This window comes from Helianthus annuus, chromosome 14 (genome assembly GCF_002127325.2).
Source record: "Helianthus annuus cultivar XRQ/B chromosome 14, HanXRQr2.0-SUNRISE, whole genome shotgun sequence".
Lineage (NCBI taxonomy): Eukaryota > Viridiplantae > Streptophyta > Magnoliopsida > Asterales > Asteraceae > Helianthus > Helianthus annuus.
In genome coordinates, this window is record NC_035446.2 from 99,721,599 (window position 1) to 99,742,086 (window position 20,488).

At 37.8% G+C, this 20,488-nt stretch overlaps 1 protein-coding gene across 4 annotated transcripts; it reads left to right on the top strand.

The window, feature by feature from the left end:
* Positions 1 to 6,519: 6,519 nt before the first annotated feature.
* On the top strand, positions 6,520 to 14,651 carry LOC110908726 (mediator of RNA polymerase II transcription subunit 22a). Of its 4 annotated transcripts, none has more exons than XM_022153703.2 (4): positions 6,520 to 6,630; positions 13,733 to 13,910; positions 14,107 to 14,172; positions 14,279 to 14,651. In XM_022153703.2, the coding sequence occupies exons 2-4, from the start codon at positions 13,749 to 13,751 to the stop codon at positions 14,522 to 14,524; spliced, it is 474 nt and encodes a 157-aa protein (XP_022009395.1). In that variant the 5' UTR covers positions 6,520 to 6,630; positions 13,733 to 13,748; the 3' UTR covers positions 14,525 to 14,651. The 4 variants fall into 4 exon arrangements, with proteins under 4 accessions (XP_022009395.1, XP_022009394.1, XP_035838501.1 ...); XM_022153702.2 differs by having other exon boundaries at positions 6,545 to 6,634; positions 14,279 to 14,617; XM_035982608.1 differs by having other exon boundaries at positions 6,545 to 6,630; positions 13,730 to 13,910; positions 14,279 to 14,617.
* The last annotated feature ends 5,837 nt before the right edge of the window (positions 14,652 to 20,488 follow it).

Here is a 20,488-nt window from a genome sequence, read left to right on the forward strand (position 1 = left end):
CATGAAAAACCGGATTTGCCGAAAGATAGGTGGCTCCCAAATTGTCACACCAAAGTGTAGGTGAGGATTTTGTAGTAACACCAAGTTCATGAAGAAGGGCCTTTAACCAGATTAATTCCGCCACGGTATCCGCAAGGGCTTTATACTCGGATTCAGTAGATGAACGAGACACAGTGCCTTGTTTTCGGGCTGACAATGAAACAAGATTAAATCCAATATAGACAGCGAATCCCCCTCGTGGATCGACGATCGACAGGACACCCAGCCCAATCAGAGTCAGAATAGACCTGGACAGAGTCGATCCAATGAGCATCGATAAAAGCATGAAGAACCGAGTCCGAATGATGGCGGATCCGAAGGCCCAAGTCAGCCGTACCTTTTAAATACCGCAAAATACGCTTAACGGCTGTCCAATGATTTTCGGATGGAGCTTGCATAAATTGACAAACTTTATTGACCGAGAAGGCAATATCAGGACGTGTTAACGTGGCATATTGCAAGGCACCAACAACTTGACGGTATTTGGTTGAATCGGAGAATAACGACCGTCATTAGGTAAAAGAACCTGAGAAGAACTCATCAAAGAAGAAACCGGTTTACAGTCAGACAGGCCAGAGCGATGTAAGAGATCTGAAATATACTTCTTTTGAGACAGAATAAGGTCAAGCCCGCAACGCACAACTTCAATGCCCAAAAAGTAGTGCAAGGGGCCGAGATCTTTGATGGCAAACATTGAGCTGAGACGAGTGATAATATGATCAATAGCTTGGTTGTTGTTCCCGGTAATAATAATATCATCAACATAGACCAGAATATACACAAGTGAGCCCCGTGAATTGAGAATGAACAAAGAGGGATCAGTTTTAGAACCATGAAAACCAAGTTGTTGAAGTGCCGTGGATAACCGAGTAACCAGGCCCGCGGTGCTTGTTTAAGCCCGTAGAGAGACTTGTGTAAGAGACAAACATGGTTCGACCGCTATGGATCAACAAAGCCCGGGGGTTGTTTCATGTAAACCGTTTCTTGCAAGGTGCCATGTAAAAAGGCATTCTGCACGTCTAGTTGTCGCATACACCATTTATGAGAAACTGCAAGAGATAATACCACTCGAATAGTAGTAGGCTTCACCACCAGACTAAAAGTATCATGGTAATCAACACCATGTTGTTGATGGAACCCCTTGGCGACAAGACGAGCTTTATAACGAGTTACATTTCCCTGTGCATCTCGTTTTAACTTGTATACCCACTTACAATCAACCAAGTTAGTATTATTGACACAAGGGACCAAGGACCATGTCCCGTTTTTATGAAGTGCCTGAAATTCCTCGTTCATGGCAAGACGCCACTCCGGTGACTTGTTAGCAACGGTGAAAGAAGTAGGTTCGATAAGTGGATCAGTGGAAGTGTGAGAATAATAGGCCGAAGGGCTAAAACGATCAGTAGGTTTCGGGTTAGGGCATAGATTGGAGGGGCGGGGCCGAGGTGGAGGAGGAGGTGGCGAAGGGGGTATAGGCTGAGGTATAGACTGAGGGTCAGCAGTGGTTGGAGGCTGAGGTGGGATAGGCGGTGGGGTAGCCTCGGGTTGAGACTGTGGAGGCGGTGGAGGCTGCTCAGGTTCGAGTTGAGGCTGTGGAGGCTGCTCATATTGCGGAACAACCGTACTGGAGTTTTGAAAAGTGGCAGCGGGCTGTGAAGGATCGAGTGGGGGTGGTGGTTGGGGAAAAATTGAGGTATAGATGGGTGGAGGAGGAGCGGGTTGTGGAGAGTCACGATACGGAAGAACATGTTCATTGAAGCGAACATGACGTGCCACATAGACACGTTCGGTGACTGGGTCGAAGCACCGGTAACCGTGATGAAAAGGACTATAACCAAGGAAAATGCAAGGAGTTGAGCGGAAGTCGATTTTGTGACGGGTGTAGGGACGAAGATAAGGGAAGCATTGACAACCAAAGACACGGAGAAAGGAATAATCGAGTTTATGATGAAAAATATGAAGAAAAGGAGATGTGTTGGAAAAGGTGCGAGAAGGTAAACGGTTGATAAGATACGTAGCGGTTTCAAAAGCAAAAGACCAAAAACGTTGAGGAAGATTGGAGTGGGCTAGGAGGGCAAGGCCGGTTTTGACAACATGCCGATGACGGCGTTCGACAATGCCGTTTTGTTCACTAGTGTGAAGGCAAGAGCGCCGATGAATGATGCCAAGGGAAGTAACGTAGGGTGTTAGGTTGCGAAATTCACCGCCCCAATCAGTTTGAATAGTTTTTAATTTAGTGTTAAATTGACGTTCAACCATAGTTATGAAGTTTTTAAGAGTGGAATAGACATCTGATTTTTGTGCTAAAGGGTAAAACCACATGTAACGAGAATAATGATCCACACATAATAAAAAATAGCAATAACCATCAAGAGATAAAGTAGAAGAAGGTCCCCAAACATCACAATAAACCAAATCCAAGATATTAGAACTATGAAAAGTAGAAAGTTTTAAAGGTAGTTTAGATGATTTTCCCAACTGACAAGAAGTACATAAACAAGAAGAAAGTTTTGTAGAAACAGGTAAAGAATAACTAGAAATAATAGACTGCAAAACACGCCGGTGGGGGATGACCAAGTCGATGATGCCAGATGGTGGAAGATTCTTTGACAGCAGTGAAAGCAACTTTGGGAAGTGATTTGAGGTGAGGTAGGTGAATGGTGTAGACCCTGTTCACTTGGACCCGTTAGGAGAGTAGTGCGTGTAGACTCGTCCTTCACAACAAAAAAGGAAGAGTGAAATTCAAAGAAAACGTCATTATCAGAACAGAATTTTTGCACAGAAAGTAGGTTTTGTTTAAGGGCAAGAACATGCAAAATATTAGAAAGGTTAAACGTTTTATGAGGTGTAAATAAGGTTTTAGAACCGATGTGAAAAAGAGGTAAAGGAGTACCGTCACCAACATGGAGAGAATCATAACCGTGATACGCTTCAGAGTTGTCAAGACTCGCTAAATCCGGAGAAGCATGACCATTAGCCCCAGTATCAGGTTTCCAAGCTTCGTATGCCGAGCCGCCATCTGAAAAAGTAGCAAAATTCGCCTGATTTGAAGAGCGAGAGGAGCCTGATTGGGTGGGGCATTGGGTTAGTAGATGACCAATACCACACTGGTTGCAATGACCATAAACAGTGTTCTGAGTAGAAGCCCAACCAAACTGCCGGTTCTGAGATGCATTGTCACGCCCCCGAGAATTATTGAATTGGCCACGAGAATTACCACGGGAGTTGCCACGCCGAGAACCGCGGTTGTTGTTGAAGGAACGCGGGGCAAAATATGCTTGAGGAGGGGGTTGGCCAAGAACAGATGTGGGCAGAGCCGGGGGGTTAACCGACTGCAAGTGGTAGCCAAGTTGGGTGGCAAGAAGCTGTAAATTTTGAAGTTGAGATTGAAGGTTGGTAATAGGGGAGACACTGGCAGTAGTGTTGTAGGCTTGGGGAACCGGGGGGAGGTGGGGTCATGGGTCTTGTTTAACATGTAATCATGGTCGGTGAGAAGACCATGTAATTCTTGAAACTGGACCGAAGGGGAGCGAGCCGAAAGGTTACTTTTCAAACCATTATATTCTTCGCGAAGACCCGAGATAGCAAACATGACCAGATCCTTGTCCTTTATCGGTTCACCAATATTGGCAAGAGCCGTAGCATACTCCTGAGCACGACTTAAATAATCAACCGTTTTTTCATCGCCCTTCATGGTAAGTTTAAGAAGCTGGGATTTTAGAGTGTATTCATGGGAAGCTGTTTGCGGGGCATAGGCACGTTCAAGTGAGAGCCAAACCTCGCGGGAAGTTTTGCCTTGAACATGCTGGAATGAGGATTCAAAAACATTAGAGATAATTAGCATGCGAACGTGAGCATCGTTCGCAACCCAGCGAGCATGGTTAGGGTTATCGGTGGATGAAGATTCGGATGTTTTAGCCGCCGGACAGGGAATAGTGCAATCATTATACCCAAACAGAGAGTTTGAGATGAGAAACGGTTCAACCATAGCCTTCCAATACCCATAATTAGTATGGGTAAGAGTGAAGGCAAACTTGTGGGAGTTGTGGTTAGTTTTCTCTTGAGTAGTAAATAGAGGGAGGGTGGCCATGTATAGCTGGTGGGAGAAGGAAGAAGGTAGCCGGTGCAGGTAGTAGAGAAGGGGTTGAGCCGCCGGAGAAAAAAAAAGAAGAAGAGGCGGCAGGTAGGCTGACGGCAGGTAGGGTTAAGGCTGACAGCAAGTAGGGTTTGGTAAAAACTGGCTGTGATACCAAGTTAGAACAAAGTAATTCTGTATTATTGAATTGAATAACGAATACAATAATAACCTCTATATATAGAGTTTGATATTACAATTCAATACCCTATACAATGATTAATATTAAATACCATCTAATATTTATAAACTGTCTAATATTGATAAATCGGATATCGGTACCGGTACCCGATACCCTTTGCTAATCTGTTAGTGATGTTACTATTCATTTCATTCTAATTTTAAAATATATAGGTAAAAGTATACAATATAGAATTACTGTTCATTTAGTTTATTTATTAATAGTATACAATATACAATGCATACTGTTATACTAGACATGTCCAAGTCATCACCGCCATTTAGGTTGTCCAGTGTGGGTGCCAAATCCATGGGTGGGCTAAGGTGGAACCACACCTCAGCGTAGAACACTGCTTCAGCAAACGGGTGGTCATGGTGTGGCTTAGGTCGTGTTGTTCATTCCATGGGTGTGGAAAAAGTGGGTAGGGGGGAGGTGGGAGCAAGGTAAATGGCGTGCAGCAATGGGATGTTGAGATGAGACACTTTCCATTCCAGTGAAAAGTAAAACATACACCCCATATAAGTAACAAAACATTTACCACTCCAGTGAAAAGTGGTACACTACACCCCATGTGGAAGTGTAGTACACTAGTACACGTGAAAATGATGTGATCCCTGCATAGCTTTTTTCATAGGGTGTGGAAAGTGGAACCACCCCATAGTCTTATTGTTTACTACCGTAAAAGACAAAAAATATTCAAACTACAAAATCAAAACTTTACTTCGGCTTTTCATTTAATAAAAAAATGTCTCCACGCCAAGAGACTATTGCAACTTTATAAAAGAGAACGAACGGTGCATACAGTTATCATTTTATTGCTATTGTCGCCGTTGTTATGTATACCATGTTCAATATGGTTGATGTGTTTTTTGGTCTTCATAAGTCAAGCTTAAGCATCATAAATAAAGCTCAAAACGATTCAAACTCTTAACTTTTTACTTGCTCGTTTACACCCAAATATATGGGTAAGCAATTTAGGGGAAAAAATATGAATTCTTAAATTAGGGGTTGGGTATGCAAAATATATTCTCTTTATCCCCGATCCAAAATTGACGATTAATCACAACTCACAGATTTGTGGATTCTCACGAATTTTGGTTCGTCTCTCAATTATCTGAATCATGTTTCTTTTTTGAATAGTTGGTAAATGTTTTGTTATTTATACAAAAAGATTTACAGTACTTAGATTCATAATATATCTGGTAATATATATTTATTATTGTTATAAGTTATATATTCAGAGGCATTTGATTCGTAAAATACATAACATCATACTTTAAGTATAATTATTTATGAATCATGTATGTGAAGAGTTTTATTTAGATCGAATCCCTTTTTAAAGTAGTGGGATTTCTAAACGAGCTTTTAGTTACGGTTGGCTTGATTCATTGTAGTACCAGTATGATACCGACATGTACAACAATTGACACGTGTTTTACATTGATTGAAAACCAAAAAAACGAATACGTTTGGTTGGTATCGGTTCAGTTCATGACGGTACTAGTACGGTACCGACACTCAATAAAATTTATGATACCAAAAGATACTCTATTGCAAATACAACCCTATATTCAACGAATTTTATATCGCCACGTCGCGAAAACCATAAAAAACAAATACAGTTGATGTTGTTTAGCACTGGTATATGTTCGTTTCGTGATGATAAAGAATAAAAAAAAATCTAACAAATACAGTTGGTATGTGTTCGAACAAAACTTTTATCAAATGGCAATGGTATACTCAGAATCTTATAAAATGTAATATTATATTATTACTAAAAATGAAAATGATACGTTATAAAACAAAATACACCGACGTTATACGGGACCAGTATCGATGTTTTTCGGATTGTATCGGTTTGATTCATAATGGTGAGGACCAAAAGAAGTCAAATGTATTTGACCTGTTTGGAATATAACTTTGATCGTATCATATATAAAATTATAAAAATAAGATCGTATTTTTGAAATTGAGTTAAATGCCATTTAGTCTCGGTTTGAGTCATTTTGTCAGTTTAGTCCAAAGGTTTGAAACGTTGCCATTTTAGTTCAAATAATTTCAAGCGTTGCCATTTTATCAAACATTATTAAAGGATGTTTATGAGTTATTACAACTTGAGGGACCATCATGTTAAATGACAATAGTTGCATAAATAAATAGTCAAAATCGAATAGGGTCAAACTCAAACACATAGACGGTCAAAATAAAGAACCTTGGTGCGGAGAAACAAGGAGAGAAAGCTAGAATCTATCTACCCAAATCTATCTACCCAGAGGTATGTATGTGATTCTTCTTCTTCTTCTTCTTCTTCTTCTTTAAAACCCTAGTTTTTGGGTATTCTTGATTGATTATGAAATCATGAGTCAAACTTAGAAATTCATGTCCTTTTTGTTGGATTAATGTTTAGTATTATGTTGCTGTTTGAGCTTTTAATACCCAATCAATGAGAAGTTGAATCTTTGTTGCACGTTTTGGGATATTTGGGGTTTTTTAGTATAATGTGGGTTTTGTGAAAGTTACAACACCGACCCAATTAGAGTTTGAGTAGGCCAAGAAAGATCAGAAAATAAATACTAATATCTATATTAATAATATTGGAAATAAACGTAAGTTGATTAATTAATACTTATCCTATTAGTATTACAAGCTGAAAGTTATCCAATTGGAGTTGACAACACATGAAATTTAGAGGATATTAGTGCTAAATCGAACAGATACTAGCTACACAGGTAATCAACTAAGCTTGTGTACAACCTAAGTAGCACTGGAACGGGTACGGGGACGATACGGGAACGAGGAACGACAAAACTCAAAATTCCAAGATACGGGTACGGCAATAAAAAAATATAAAAAATAAAAATACATTAAACAAATTCCAAAAATACTACATCTTCCAAAGGTAATTAATTATCAATAATCAAATCATTTTCAAATTCCAGTTCATCTAGTGAGAGATCGGCAATCGATAGAGAATTAGAGATGATGAGACTTGAGAGTTTAGAGATTAGAGAAGCCAAATATGATAGGTCTATTTATTTAATGGCCGGTTGGGAATTTGAAAAGGTAAAAACCCTAAAAATAAATGGAAACGGGCTGGATACTTCTACCAGATACGTCCCCGACATTGGAAACGTTTAGGAAACGTCCCCGACGAGTACCCATAGTGTTTCCGTCCCCGACAAGTACCCGAGACGGGTACGGCCACATAAATGGAGTCCCCGTGCTACATAGTGTACAACATTATCCAGCTTCTCATTGCTTACACCAATCTGACACATATATGATCATCATCTCACTAAATTTTTTTTGAACGGCCAACAAAACATACTTTATTACTTATAAAACGAGCCAACAGAAACGTTAGCCCGACATATTACACCAAAGAGTATTACATCAGACCCAAACCAAAACAAACATTCATACACCCAAACCTGACAAATCAAACTCCAACCATTGTTCCCAGGTTAAACCTCTCGCTTTAGACCGATTTTTCAGCCACAAGAATCCGAGAACCTTAATTTCCTCCATAACCCTTCCAAAGTTAGCAGGGCTTTGCTGGAAAATAAGGTTGTTCCTGCACTTCCAAAGACATCAAATAGTCGACTGGACGATCGTGTACAATGCAGTCTTCCATTTTCGAGACCCGCTCACATGTGTGTGAACATGCACCAGATATACAAGGTCCCAAATCTTCTGAGCAAAACGACAAGAAATAAAGAGATGTTCCGCCGTCTCCTCCGCAATTTAGGCCTGGCAATGGATTGGATATTGATCCATATCCAATCCAATCCGATCCATTTAAATCACTTATTGGATCATAAAAAATATCCACTAATCCATTAATTAATCAAATGGATCGATCCATTTATCCAATTAATTATATGGATCGATCCATGATCCATCCGGATCGATCCATTACTGGAATATCTGATTGTAGGTGCTCTCAAAAGTCCAAACTAGGGATGAGCATGGTACCCATTCGGTACCGAACCGGTACCGGTACCGAATATACCCGGTACGGTACGGTTCGGTACCGGTATTTTAGTGTAAATATCGGTACCGAACCGGTACTGTACCGGACCGGTTCCGAAAATGTCAAAAGTCGGTACCGAATCGGTAACGAAAATATACCCGGTTCGGTAAATTCTGCTGGTACCATTTCCTCATCCCTAGTCCAAACCCTAAATTTTGAAATCAATCCAGCCTTCTCTCCAAAAGTCCAAACTCCAAAGTTCGTTTTGACGATTCAGCAACAGTAACCAAAACTTAGCTCAAATCTTAGTTGTGATTCAATCACGATTCAGCTGCTCTTCTCTCCAAAACTTAGCTCAAATCTTTGATCTTCTTCCAGTCGTGCTGAGATTTTTTCTGCGGGTACGTTCCACAGCAGTTTAGTTACGTTTTCTTCGCGATTCCTGTACTAATTTCCGTTTACATGCGTTAGCATATATATATTCTGTGAATTGGTTTGCAAATTTGAGATGTTGGAAAGCAATTGTTTTTGTTCACCAAGTGTTTGATAAAAATCCAGCCAAATACGAAATTCAGATTAGTGTTATATGTTGCGACCTGTCTTCATAATGTAGGCATTTGATTGTGATTAACACTTAACAGTCAAAAACGTTTAACACAAGTTGCTGTTTGACAAAGTTAGCTGTAGCTGGGAGAGTGTTTGATAAAAGTTGTAATTCCAGCCAAATACGAAATTCAGATGGTAAACACATAGTTGTTAAAAGCCATCGCCTCTTGCGCCTAGGCCCAATTTCCTAGGTAGGCGAGGCAATTGCGCCTTAAGTCAAGGCAATTGCGCTTTAATTCTCCAGCCGATGGTTCATGCGCAAATTCTGGCGAAATTCCTAGATTCTTGAGAGTTTTTGGCCAAATTCTCTAAATTCTGGCAAGGTTCTAGCTAGATTTCTACTTTTATCTAACGAAACTGCTTTTCTACACTAATAAACTAGCATTTTATAACTTTTGGTACTAAATAGACGGTTTTAAATGTTATATAATAGCTTTAGTTTATTTTATTTGAATAATAGTATTAATTTTCTATTATATAAAAATATTTAAAGTTTTTTTTTGTGGTACGCTTTCTTTTTCTCAGGCCCGCGCTTTTATTGCGCCTTGCGCCTAGGCCCCAGGCGAGGCCTATGCGCCTTGAGTGCGCCTAACGCCTTTAATAACTATGGGTAAACATGGTTAAAAGTGAGTTTTAAGATGACTTTTAAAACTTGATGGATTTTGTAACAGGTTGTTTTTAAGGGAAATAGTTTTTACTTCACATTTTTTTTTCTTTTGCACAAACACAAATTTGCTAATTAATTTTGGGGGTTCAGGTGTACAAGTGCATTACTTGAGGATATGGTGTACAAGTGGAGGCTATGTGTCTTTTCTTTGTTGTGCATGAAAGTTTATTATAAATATAAAAATAAATAGTCGCGTCTTCCACATGTCACCCAACCAATCGCCATTAGAAGCGTGCAGAACCCGTCTAAACCGGCGGCCTAAACTGATGCCAAACTAAACCATTCCGAGTACATGCGTATGGTGTGGTCTGTGGTTTAGGATTATGAGTAAATTTGGTTTTTGATCGGGTTCTGACCATTCCGAGTACATGCGTATAGCCAATTTGTTCTTGCTCTGGGTAAACAAATTAAGAATTATTATTATATTATATAATATATTAGTAATAAATTAATTAAAACAATGTATGGAACTAGTGGCTGGGAAATTGCAAAATGCTTGGGTAAAACAATATATATTGTTTAAAATAGACAGAGAGAGCCAACAAGGAAATCTTTTGATTCATTTTACAGCAATTTACAAAAGCCAGATTGTATTTTTAACACTTCTTTCTTATATTTTTTTTGTCATTTGATATTTCAAAAGTCGACCCGTTCCGACCAGAACCAACTTGGACTTTTTTTTTTAAAATGACCCGTTTTGAACCGAACCCATTTTGACCCGTGACCCGAACTGACCCACCCGCCTGTTTTTCCAGGTCTATCATAGATGAGTGTGAAATGACCCAAACCTCATATGTTAATGAGAAAAGGATGGTAAGAGTTGAATTAGGGAAGTTTTGTTGAATTGAACTTCTATCTGGTCAAGAATTCGGAGAAGGTTTTGTAATATCAAGATTGATCTTAAAGGTGATGGCAAACGAGTTTTAGCTTGGTTATTGGGTTTGGCTTAGGTTCTAATGCGTTTTCTACTCACTGAGAGGGGATGCCCTTTGGTATTCGTAAAACAAGCGACATGGGACTCACATAAGTTTTTTGGTGTTTAATTCACATAATAATAAATATGGTTGCTAACTAGATATAATTATTATTCTAGTCATTTATTGTTTTTTTATAGAACAACCTATTTCAACCCAAACCTGTTTATGACCGTTACCGACCTGACCCAACCCAACCACATGTTTTGGCAGGCTTACCTTGCTCTTGGTTTCTTAAAATTTGCTGCATCATTTCATCTTTTTCGTTCTTGGTTAGTAATCATGTATCTTGGTTGTGAGAGACAATGTATAGTTGAAACCCTAAATCAAGAAATCTATACTTTTTAAATGGATTTGCTTGCTAACCTCTAATATATCACCACCGTTTGCACCCTTTTCTGTTTTTCTTATATGTATTGAAGATATGGGTCATGTGATTATTCTATTGTTTTCTCTACAAAGTCAGGCTATTGTTCTTGCAACTGTATATTACTTGAATCGCAAGGATTTCATTTGACCACCAGTTTTTGTTTTGTAAAGCACAGTCTGTAAGCAAAAAAGTTATAGAAAACCAGACCACTTTTATTGTTAGCATATAGCACTCATCAAATAAAAGTGTGTGTGTGTGTTTTTTTTTTTTTTTTTTTTTTTTTTTGCAATAATACATGGTCTAGAGATATGATAGGCCAGGTATATTCTTGAAGATAAGTAGTTTACTTTTTTTTTTATGGTGAAGAAATGTAACAACTAACAAGGTTTAAGGTGGATCAACGTTGTGCATCTTAGGAAAAAGTGAAATAAAACACAATCTTGGGTTTACTTGGATATCAAATGTGTGAATGTTCTTTGTTACCCACCTAAAATTGATGTAACTAATGTTACCCTATTTAGTTTTGAGATATTGTTTAAATCTGAATAAACCATTGTGATATGAAATTTATCTAAACATTAAAAAGAGACGACCTTAGATAGGAGTGTCCAGAAGGATTAGAGGTGGCAAAATAAACCCATTAACTAAATTTTGGGTCAAGATGGGCATTTAAAATAACAGTTTGGGTTATCTTGGGCAATAAGTAAATTGTTAGTAGGTCTAGATGGGCCAAAGTACATTAAGATGGTGTTTGGGATTACGTTTTGAAGTGATTATTTGATTATTGTGTTTGTAAAACATAAATAATCTAAAAAAGTGTTTGGATAAAAAAGTGATTATCGGCCTCCAAAACACAGTTTTGGAGAAGCATGTACCTACATGCTTTTTCAAAACGCAGTTTTGAAAACGCAAAATCTATTTTGAAAATGCATAATCTATTTTGAAAACGCAACACCAAACACCCCATAATCACAAGACGGGTCAGGATGGGTAAGACATTATCACCGAGCAGGTCAGGATGGGTAAGGGTAAGACTACTTCAACGCACAGTTAGGGTTTCTGTCTCGCTAATCAACAATCGCTCTTCTGTTGGTTTCTCGCTACTTCAGTTAGGGTTCTTCTCTTAACCCTTTTTTCTCCTTAAATCTCACTCAAATTTCCAGCTGGCATTCTCTGATCTCATCAGTTTTTCACCTGGGTCTGCTTCTATTATTGATTTCATCAAGATTATCGTGATTTTAAGGTACCCTTTTGATTTCAACCGCTTGTTTTTGTAATTAACGATTTGGGGTTTCTAAAAATTGTGTTTTGTTAAATGGGTATCAAAGATTTTGAATAATTTGTGGAGTTTTTGTTGAGAATTTTGTGGATTCTGCATATTCTGTTCTTGATTCTTGCTTTTCTTTAAGCGATTTTTTTTTTCTTTTTAAATTTGTTATGTGCTATTGAGTTGATCTTCCAGTCTGAATTTTGTTCTAGTTTTTACTGTTAATTCAGTTATTGGGTAAGGTTTTGAAGCCATTCCTTTTTCCCTGATTTAGGTTATCATAATTATGTATTAATAGTGGATTAATATGTATTTATTTGATTAAGAGTGTGGTAATTTTGAAGAACGTTGTATTAGTCTATCAGATCAATGCTTTCTGTCTATCTATGGAAATTAAATAGATTAACCTCCTTTTTGTAAAATGTATATTGTTTGTGTTGTTTGATGTAAATCGGAATAACTGTAAGTTTAAGAGTGAGATTTTACCCTTTTGCCCTTGCCCTCGACTCCTAGACATCTTGTTACAGTGTTGTTCTGTACCATTAAGGCTGAATTTGTAGCTTTGGGGTAAACCTTATGGTTTATGAGCTAGATGTAAGCCAAGTGTACCAGTTGTGCAGCTTGTGCTTATTGGTCAAGATCTGTTTGGTGGGTCAAATGAGACTAGGGGTGTTCCTAAACCGCCAAAACCGACCGAACATCAAAATATGAAAAAAGGCTGGTTTGGATGGTTTGAAATAAATACAGTCGTCCAGTTCACGGTTGAAACTTGGAACCAGCCATTAGACATTTGTTCTTTAAATGTTTTTTAGTAATATAAAATTATGTATATTTTATTTTTAATAATTTTCTTGTCTAAAACCGCAAAACTGGCAAAACCGAACCGTCAAACCTTGAAAACCAGGCGGTTCGGTTTGTACTTTCCCAAAACTAGCCGAACTAGACCGTGAGCACCCCTAAATGAGATCATGCAGCTCCACAGCCAAGCTACTGAGATAATAAACGTAACGGCGTCTTGTTTACAAGTCAGATACATGTTATGTTACAGTGGCATATACGGTTGAATGAGAGAAACATGATTCTTGTGTGTGGCATTATTGCATACTTAATGAATGGACAATGACACTTGAAAGACAGCAAGCAAGGAGACAGCATACTTTTTTTATTTTTTTTTTCGTTTTTTATTTTTTTATTTTTTTTCATTTTTATTATTATTGATTTATTCTCAACCCATCCTGACCTTCTTTCTTTTACCCATCTTGACCCAAACCCATTCTAACCCAAACCCATCCTGACCCAACAACCAATCCAATCCAACCCATCCATTTTGCCACCTCTAGAAGGATGCTACTCTTCATGTGAGATATATACAATTGACTTTGATTTCATGTTTGTATGTTTATGTTTTGTAACTGTAAAATAGTGTTATTTACATATCTATATAACAGCTATTTATATATGGCTGCTGTCTTTCAGGAATTTTGTTTAGCTTGTGACCCCTTTTTTTATGTGGTTAGCAGCAAGCTGAGTTTTGCAATGAACAAGGGAGGGGCAGGTGGAGGCACAAGTGCTGCAGCTGGTCCCACAGCGGCGGCTGCTGCCGCCGCCGCTCAAAAGCAGAAATCGTTGCAGAAGAGAGTTGACGATGACATTGGAAGCATCGTTGACAATTTCAGCATTGTTGTTAATGTTGCCCGGGTATGTCTATTTTATGTGCATGCACATAGCTTCCGTAATTTTTTTTTTATTTAATAAATTGAATATACTGTTACTGGGGTGTTGTTTTTTCTTCACATGCATGATGTCACGTTCCTCCCGTATTTTTTTTTTGTTGGGGTATAGATTTAGATGTTCAGAGGCCCACCTGACGTTAAAATGTATATATATCATGTAGGTTAACGACCCTCCCGTCAGAAACTCACAAGAAGCTTTCATGATGGAGGTGCGGGCAGCAAAAATGGTAAAATCATTATCTTGTTTTGGTGACTTTTAATCTAGCATACTGCTTTTAAAACATGTAGCTAGCTCCGACTGACGAAACTAACGTACAAGTTGATAAACGACAGGTACAAGCAGCGGATTCTTTGTTAAAATTGGTATCGGAGCTAAAGCAGACGGCTATATTTTCGGGATTCGCGTCATTGAACGACCATGTAGATAAGAGAACCATTGAGCTGAACCAGCAGGCTGAGAAGAGTGATAAAATGTTGGCGAGGATCGGTGAAGATGCAGCTGCTAGTCTTAAGGAAATGGAATCGCATTACTATTCTTCTCTTCTCAGGTCAAAGTCAAACCAACATTCGCAACAATGACTTCCACATGCCTGTGTTTAATTTGTCGGTCGTTCTAACTTATTAGATGTAAGAAAGTTATCATATCTATCTTGATTGATGATGATTTATCAGCATTGGAGTTATCTTGAGCCGTTGTTTGTTTTCGTTTTTTTGTGTGTGTGTGTGTGTGTTTTTTTTTTTTTTTTTTTTTTTTTTTTTTTTTTTTATGCTGCAAGTTGAAAGTAAAAAAACTCATCTTCTCAACCTAACTAGTGAACCGCAAATACTTGATCAGAGCTAGTACTTTGGTGAACATTCGGCAAGACTACTTGTGATCTCATTTGGCTTCGTAATCTACTTGGCGTGATTGGGTTTACACAACATAAGCCGATGAATATAAGATGCGATAACAAAGCAAGCATTCATAATGCAAATAATAAACAAACTGGGCGTTAAAACGAGGCCAGTTCCAGATTTCTTCCTATTCTCGCTAAATCGGACGCTGGAGGTGGATGCATCGTTTTCCGAGCTGTCGACATCGATGTTCGGAGTGCTCGAATTGAAGTTTTGATTTGTAGATTCATCAATGTTGTTGATTAACGGTCGTTTTGTTGATTCATGGCTGTTCTCTCAAACTTTTAAGACACTTGAGGGGATTTTACCCCTTGCTCTTCCTTAGTTTTCCCTCAACAGTTGAACCCCCTACGCTCGTTTCAAATCCCTAATTTCATCAATCATCAAACGTATTATGGCAGCATTGAAGAGGCACGACGGCGATTGAAGGAGCAAATGTTACATGGCGTCATTGTTCATATACGTTCACTGATTAGTCGGTTTCCTTTAGATTTTGTTAAGTTTACTGATATATCCTGGTTGTGTTGATGTATGGTTGAAATCAGTGTAGATGAGTATAATAACCCTAAGGCCATCCGTAGTTATAAGACCCTTTTGGGGGCGTTATGCGACATGTGGCATGCCACGTCAGCAAGGGGCTTTATGGGACGTTATGCAACTTGAGGCCGTAGTCATAAAGCCCCCGCCTAATCATTACTCAATTATTAATTTCTATTTTTTTATAATTATTTTCTAAGTTTATAAAATTAAAATTCATTTCATTAAATTAAAAAAACATTACACTAAAATAAAAAAAAAATTACACTACAAAAAAACGGTTCCACTAAAAAAAAAGTTGGACTAGAAAAATAAAAAAACCTTACACTAATTAACTCAAAACACAAAATCAGTCCAAAGCCCATATAAAAACAAAACACAAACTAGCCCAAAGCCCATAAATTAAAAACACAAACACAAACACAAAAACAAAGCAGAAAAAGGAAAAAAAAATTCAAACAAACCCACACATCACGCCGCTATAGACATCGCGCCACCCCCTCATTTTCGATTCATAGCGCCCCGCGTATTGGTGTGCCCGGCGTTTTGCCGGCGCCATGCTTGGGCATACCGCCCCACTACGCATTACCTAAGATCACCCGTAGTGGGGCGTGGTTTTTAAAAAAAATAAAAAAAAACGCCGTATAACGCCGGCCCCCCATTACGCTAGGCGTTTTTGGGCGTTGTTTTTGAAAAATAATCGATTTGGCGTTTTATTTAAAACGCTTTGCACATTGTTGACCCACCAATCAGAACTCCCCAACGGCTAGTTGTTTATTAATTTTTTTCAAAACCTTTTACCTATACCTATATATATATATAGAGAGAGAGAAGATCATGCGAGAACCACCTCTTATTGTGAGAACCGCGAGAACCAATGTGAACACACCAAAAATGCCTAAAAATAGCTAAAAATCACACAAATTTTTTTTTTTTTTGAATTTTTTATAAAAAAATCGCAACTTTTCGAAGCCAAAAAAAAAAATTTTTTTTTGGCTTCTAAAAGTAGCGATTTTAACATGAAAAATATTAAAAAATTCAAAATTTTTTTTTTAGATTTTTTTAGGTTTTTTGGAGGTTTAGTTTTTAGCATTTTAGCTTGGGGGGGGGGGGGGGTTGGGGGGTTTAGGTTTTTTTTTTTTTTTGGGGGGGGGGGTTAGGTTTTTTAGCTATTTTAGGTTGTGTTCACATTGGTTCTTAAGGTTCTCATAATAAGGGTGGTTCTCGCATGAGCCCCTCCCTATATATATATATATATATATATATATATATATATATATATATATATATATATATATATATATATATATATATATATATATATATATATATATATATATATATATATATAGGGGATCACTAAAATGAAAACCACCTCTAGTTGTAAGAATCATGGGAACCACTTTCTGGCCCTTAGATTAACTGGATGGATTGATGTGATTAAAAGTAGTAAATATTAATATTAAAAGCTTTTTGTCTTATTATGTCTTTAATATTATAATCTAAAAGGGTATTTAAGTAAAATCACTCTATTTTGTCTTTTTATATATATTAATTTTAGGGTCAAGTTATTCTACAAAGTCTTCTAATTGTAAGAAGTGTAAGAAGGATTTATAGAGTGACAAGTGTCTAATAAACTAAAACTAAACCCACTACATCACCACCAAAAACCTAAACACCCCCCCACCACCCAAAAACCTACCCCCCCCAACCAAAAAACCTAAACCCCCCACCCCCAAAAACCTAAAAAAAACTAAACACCCACACCCACCCCCCACCCCCACCCAAAAACCTAAACCCCCACCCCCCACCCCCTCGGCAAAAAAAAAAAAAAAAAAAAAAAAATTTATTATATTTTTTTAGGGTGGGTGATGGGGGGGGGGGTTTAGGTTTTTGGTGGTGGTGGATGTTTAAGGTTTTTTTTTTTTTTTTTTTTTTTTTTTTTTTTAGTGGGTTTTTTTGTGTAGTGGGTTTTTTTAGGTTATTGGACACTTGTCACTCTATAAATTCTTCTTACACTTCTTATAATTAGGATCCTTTGTATTTGATCCTAATCCATTAATTTTAAATTACCTTTTTTGTCCTATTCATTAATTAGTTTTTTGACTTAATTATTTTTTATTTATAAACAGATTTTTTTTGTAAAACAATTTTTTTTAAATCAAATTTTTGTTATAATTTTTTTAATTTTTAAGATTTTTACGCCCGGCCTTTTCAGGCCTCATTTTTTGAGACGCCGTTTTTTCGCCCGGCTTTTTCACGTGTCGTTTTTTCAACGCGCCGTTTTTACGTTTTACGCCCCGGTTTTTTACGTTAACGTTATTTACGTTTTACGCGCCGATTTTTTCGGTTTTACGTCCCGGTTTTTTACGTTAACGTTATTTACGTTTTACGCGCCGGTTTTTTGTGTTTTACGTCCCGGTTTTTTACGTCAACGTTTTTTTTGCGTTTTACGCGACGGTTTTTTACGTTAACGTTTTTTACGTTTTACGCGCCGGTTTTTTACGTTAACGTTATTTACGTTTCACGCGCCGGTTTTTTGCGTTTTACGTCCCGGTTTTTACGTCAACGTTTTTTTACGTTTTACGCGCCGGTTTTTTACGTTAACGTTTTCTTACGTTTTACGCGCCGGTTTCTTACGTTAACATTATTTACGTTTTACGCGCCGGTTTTTTGCGTTTAACGCCCCAGTTTTTTACGTTACCGTTTTTTTACGTTTTACGCGCTGGTTTTTTGCGTTTAACGCCCCGGTTTTTTACGTTACCGTTTTTTTACGTTTTACGCGCCGGTTTTTTTACGTTAATGTTTTTTACGTTTTTACGTTTTACTAAAAAAATTTACGTTTTGCGATTTACCTAAAAACTTTTAACGTTTCACGGAAAACTTTTTACGCTTTACGTAAAAACTTTTTACGTTTTACGTTTTTACGTTAAAAAGTTTACAATTTAACTTTTTACGTTTTTACGCTTTACGTAAAAAAAACGCAATAAACAAAAATAAAAAAGAACGAGTGGATTCTGGAAAAAAAAGGAAGTTTTGGCTCAGATTTTCCGAACATCAGAGGCTGCAAAGTGGGGTTACGGGTTCTAAAACCTACCCTCCACCATCCTTGCCGCGCCATCGTCATCAAATATATGCGTTTTTTTTGCATCATCACTGGCAAGAACGATCGTCAAATATCAATTGTCGGAAAAAAAAGTTTCAGTCGGCACAACGGGCACCACCGGCACCAGCGGGCACTACGGCGCACCACCGGGCACCGCTGTACACAAATCAAAGAACAAATCCAACAAACTTAATCAAATCAAACAAGTTGTACAACACCGACTAATCAAATCAAAGAAGCTGTACAAATCCAACAAACTTAATCAAATAACAAATCCAACTAACTTAATCAAATCAAACAAACTTAATCAAAGAACAAATCCAGCAAACTTAATCAAATCGAACCTTTGGACCCCCACCAGCTACCTGCACCGACTACCGAAGAAAGGTAATCAAGCCAACAAAACGAAAAGACTCACCGGAGTCGATGCCGGCGGTGGTTGTTCCGGCAAAACCCCCCAAACCACCTGGGTGTTTGCCGCACTCCGGCAGCCATCAAATGCCACAAAATTGGTGGCTGAGGTGCGTTGTCTGACGTCAAACCAACACCTCCATTTACCACCGCCCCCACCATCACCCACCACCCCCTGTCTTGTGACAACTGTGCTCTGTAATCGACGTACGATGTAAAACAATGATGATTATTAATAAAACAATGTGCTTTGGTGTTATTATATGTGTTTTGGTATTATTTTGTGTGTATTTGTGTTTGGTGATTTTACAATTCGATTCGATTCCAATTTCAAGCTTTAAATCGCTTTCTGGAAGGTTATACGTGCACTGATTCGTAAATATAACCAGTTTAATGCAACAAAAACTCCGGAATAGTGAAATAGGCTTAACATATCTTAAATAACCTCCACATAACTTAGAAATAAGTTTTGGATGGTTTGGTGTGTCGAAAACAAGTTTGTTCGATCGCATGGACTATTTTTGTCAAACTGCGAAACTATACCGATTTGTATAGTAACGAACACTCCGAAACTTGATCATAAGTTAAATATACCATAAATATCCTTTACATAGCTTAGAAATAGGCTTTGAAGGGTTCGGTATGCTAAAATAAACTTTATTGATCAATAGAGACTAAAAGCGTCAAAAGTGCATAAGTTTGCATTTTTGCGCATATCTTACGTTCTGAATAGAACCAGACGTCCAAAAATTTATGTAATCATTAAAATATTTTATTTTAGTGATTGGCATGATAAAATTCCATTCGTCGCTTAATTTGGATCGTTTTTGTGTTCGTTACGACTTCCGTCGTAATTAAGCGAATAACGCAACCGTACGACCAAACGAACCGACATCCGAGATATTTTTGAGCATGTTTTGAGTTCCCTATACTTTAACTTCATTTTAGAGCCTTGAAATGAGGTTAAAGGGGTTTAAAAGTGCCAAAAAAATCAAGTTTTACAAGTGCATGGACCATTTTTGAAAATTATGGCAGATACATTGAACTTGGTCCATTTTTTTTAGGCATCCATGGTATTTCAAAACAATGTGCCACACATGACTGGTTTTGATCCTTGTTTTGCAATACCATTTGATGGTTTTAAGTATTCCCATGGTTTTGAAAACCATGTGCCCACATGTAAGGTCTAGATCAAAGCACGTTTTTCGACGAACGATCTTAACGGTACTTGAATTCCTATAAATACCCAAACCCATTTCACTCCCAAAGCACACTTGAATCTGATTGTGGCTCTCTAAGTTGAAGTTTATGCTTCATACCTGAGAGTAAAGCGGATCAAGAGCTTGCGGGGACCTTCTGTAAGTATTCTTTCGTTCTTTTCATTCGTTTCTATCGTTAAAGTCAAACTGTGTTTGACTTTCTGCTTTGACCAGTTTATGGTTAACGCGAAGTTCGTTTGAACTTCATAACGTGAGCGTAATCACGATGGTTATAGTCCCTAGTAACTATACCTACTGATTACCACGTTATCTAGGCTCAGTGACGAGTTGTAGCTTCGGCCAGAATACGTTTTCTCGCGTATTTTGTAACCAAGC

Excerpts from the sequence above, each read along its gene's own strand:
- LOC110908726 (XM_022153703.2), top strand. The coding sequence starts at position 13,749 with ATGAACAAGGGAGGGGCAGGTGGAGGCACAAGTGCTGCAGCTGGTCCC. Across the intron at positions 13,911-14,106 it reads TTGTTGTTAATGTTGCCCGG|GTTAACGACCCTCCCGTCAG; the intron begins GTATGTCTATTT and ends TATATCATGTAG. Across the intron at positions 14,173-14,278 it reads AGGTGCGGGCAGCAAAAATG|GTACAAGCAGCGGATTCTTT; the intron begins GTAAAATCATTA and ends GATAAACGACAG.